At 39.2% G+C, this 3,358-nt stretch overlaps 1 protein-coding gene across 1 annotated transcript; it reads left to right on the forward strand.

Annotated features, from left to right (window-relative positions):
- Positions 1–555: 555 nt before the first annotated feature.
- On the forward strand, positions 556–1,892 carry snx10a (sorting nexin 10a). Its single transcript, XM_029514847.1, has 6 exons — positions 556–588; positions 761–847; positions 963–1,063; positions 1,238–1,336; positions 1,486–1,680; positions 1,760–1,892. Exons 1-6 carry the CDS (start codon positions 556–558, stop codon positions 1,890–1,892), a joined length of 648 nt encoding a protein of 215 aa, XP_029370707.1.
- The last annotated feature ends 1,466 nt before the right edge of the window (positions 1,893–3,358 follow it).

The following is a 3,358-nucleotide window of genomic DNA, read 5'->3' on the forward strand; positions in this document are numbered from 1 at the left end:
AAAGGGATAACTTCAGTAAACAGTGATGTGACAGAAGTTTGCTTCTGGTCACACTTTAATGCAGTCTTAAGTTATTCTCCTAACAGTGTTTGAGCCTTGTAGATAATGAGCATTGGGATATGAAAGGACAGATGATCTGAGTTACTGAAACCTTTTGCTTGAGTGAGCTCAATGGAATGGATGAAAAATGGACATTCTGTATAAAAGTTTTTCTCTTCTACCGTTTCATACATGAGTCCTTCTTGAAGTGTTCAGAGCAATGATTTCCCTTCATGCTTTGTCCTTCGTTTGTCTTTTTTTTTTTTTTTTTTTTTCCCCTTTATTGGTGCCAAATGTTTGAGAACTTAAAGTATTAATGGCCAGCCAGGCCCCTGCTTTACACAACAAATCTTCTGCTGAAAGCAGACTTTGTCTCCTGTCATAATGGAATGCACTGCAATAGTAAAAATAGTATCTGTAGTATCTGTAGTTGTGCATTTGACCAGTCTGCAGAATCTCTCCCCATGCAATAGTTTCTCAATCTGAATAGTTTCTTTCAGATTCTTTGCACCTGTTATGGAGCACATGCTGGACAATCTCTCAAAGGCTGTAAGTGATCAAACATCCTCCTGTTTTGGCTTCTCATTTCTCATCTCTAATTAACATGAAAACCAATATGTTTAAAGAACTCTACAATGCATTTGGATGCAATTGCTTTTTTGAACATGCATGCCTTTACAGCCCCTTATTTGACATGTAACCTGGATTTTAAAACTTGCAGGAGTTTATCAGTATTTGTGTTCGGAATCCGAGTATCCATAAAGATGACCTCTGGCACACACACGTGAACTATGAGATTTGTTTGGAGGTAATTGTCACTTTGATGGGGGAGGGAGCTTTAATTTTTTATTTTTTTTTGTGTGGTGTTAAGTGTACTTGTGATTATTGTTTAATTTAAAATCTGAATCAACGTCTTTCTGTAGACCAATAGTATGTGCTTTCGAAAGAAGTCTTCCTGTGTAAGGCGGCGATACAGCGAGTTTGTCTGGCTGCGCCACTGTCTGGAACAGAATGCTCTGATCATGTATGTATGGTCATACTAATTTTAGCTCATTTTAGAGTCAGGTTGAATGACATTGCTGCTAATGTTCAGTTTTTATTGAATTTGTTTTGAAGAGGTTTTCATTTGACTGCCTAACTTAAAATGCATTTTCTACATGCCGCCTTTTTTTTTTTTTTTTTTTTTTTTTAAATCCAGAGAATTACCAAAGTTGCCCCCATGGAACCCTTTCTTCAGTCCCAGGCACACAGCAGAGGTCGCACGGAGGATGAAAGGTCTTCAAAGGTTTTTAGAAAGGTGACTTGCTCTGCAGCCCCAGTAAAAAATTTTTTGAATTGCAATTAAGTGGTGGTCTTCTATGATCTATCCCCAGGTGTATTTATCAAATGCAAGCATTTTCCTTAACTTGCTGTTTGGCATTGACTCATTTGTCTGTTCTCCCTTAGTGTTCTTCATACACCACTGTTGTTATCAGACAGTCGGCTCCACCTCTTCCTCCAGTCAGACCTCAGTACCACAAAGATTGAAAAGTGTGCTCGTGGTAAGACAAGATACACAGTAGCTGAGGCCATACAGCGTTCCAGTAGTGTTCACATCGGTAGCTTGGAGGACAAGGGCTCCTATGACTCTGACTGTGAAAGGTAAAAGTATTAGCAGTCTTACTTGTAAGAGCAGTTTGCAGTCTGTAAATGTTGAACTGACACTTCTTTCGTCTGACAGCAGTTCGTCACTGTCTGGCTCAGGACTAAGTGTTGAAACTCCAATCCAAGGTAGCTCGCTCACCCTCTTTGAGTCCTCTGACAGAGAGCCTGAGCTGTTCAGCTGTCTTTCAGAATCTCCCATCGAGCCCTGAAGCACAAGTTCTTTCACTCCTTTCTTTCTGGACCATAGGCCATTGATGTACAAATCTGTTACACTCCATTATGTTTTCTTAATGTGCAAAGATGAAAAGTTTTACTTCTGTTCTTTCCCTTAAATTGTTTTAATAATTAATTTGGTATGTACTTGAAAAATATTTTTTCATATTTTAAATATGTGTAGTAAGATTGTGTTTAATGTTATTCTTAAATATTTCCTATGTTTATATTTTTATCAGCACTGAAGGTGTATTCTGGCTGGCAAGGGATGCTTTGCATTATATACCTTTTAGAAAAATATGAATACTTTTATGATTTGTTAATGAATAAACTGTCTTTTCTTAAAAAGAAACTTGTCCAAATATTTGAATGAATTTGGGAAAATTACAAATACTATGAGGTGCAACTTTCCTTAATTCCCTTGTGGTCTTGTACTTTCATAACAGCCCAGTAGAGGGAGTGTAGCCTTCACATGACAATGAGAAGTTGAAGTGGTGGGTTTATCCACAATACTGATTGAATTTGAGTCAGACATGTGGCGTGCACGTTAATGCCCTTTATTTTAAAGACTGGTTCTGATGTTTACAACTGGACAGACTTTATCAACTAATCAGTGAAGCTGCATTTGTAAGATGTGGATGCAATAGTGTTATACTTGACGGCATCATGCCCCCCCAAATCACTGAATGACAAGTGAGATTTTTTTTTTTAAGTCAAAAGACCCATCAGATTCAATCTTGCACGCTCCTGTGTACACTTATCAGATAACTGTCCATCTGCACAGAGGCCACTTTATTAGGTACACCTGTTGAATCTTAATGCAACAGCTAAGCCATAAATTCTACTTCAAAGATGAAGAGCTTGTAGAGGAATGCATTACATTGATCAGATGAGATGGAGTGGTCATATTAGGTACTGTTGGAGCTAATGCAGTGTAATACAACAGCCTGGTAATAAATCCTACCTTCATGGAGACTACTATATTCACTTCTGTCAAAAGCTTCTGTGGATGGTTATTAATGTACCATATCTCCTGCCTGGTGTATGTCAATATCCTGCTCTGCTGGATTTAAGTGTCCTCACTGCTGTGATATTGATGACGAGAGGTCCAGCGCTGGTCACACTTCAAATCTGTGTCACAGCTTTCCCAGAAGAGAGGTCTAATTAAAGGAAGACAGCGAATTAATTTAACTATTACTGACTCCTTGTGAATCACCTGAGAGAAACAAGACAGCCTCAAACTGTGTGTGTGACTGGTTGGGGGGGGGCAGTGTATGTGTTCTGGACAACCTTATAAATTGAAAGCTGATGAAAGAAACAAAGATTCATTAAAGGAGACAGCAGCTGTCCCCACATCTCTCCCCCGTCCTCCAGCAAATGCTCGACTGACATGGAGCAGCCCACCAGCAAACCTGGCCTGTCCTGTGTCTCTGTCCTCTTCTCTGCTTCCCCTGGATGGTGC

The sequence above is a fragment of the Echeneis naucrates genome, chromosome 11, assembly GCF_900963305.1.
Source record: "Echeneis naucrates chromosome 11, fEcheNa1.1, whole genome shotgun sequence".
NCBI classification, from domain to species: domain Eukaryota; kingdom Metazoa; phylum Chordata; class Actinopteri; order Carangiformes; family Echeneidae; genus Echeneis; species Echeneis naucrates.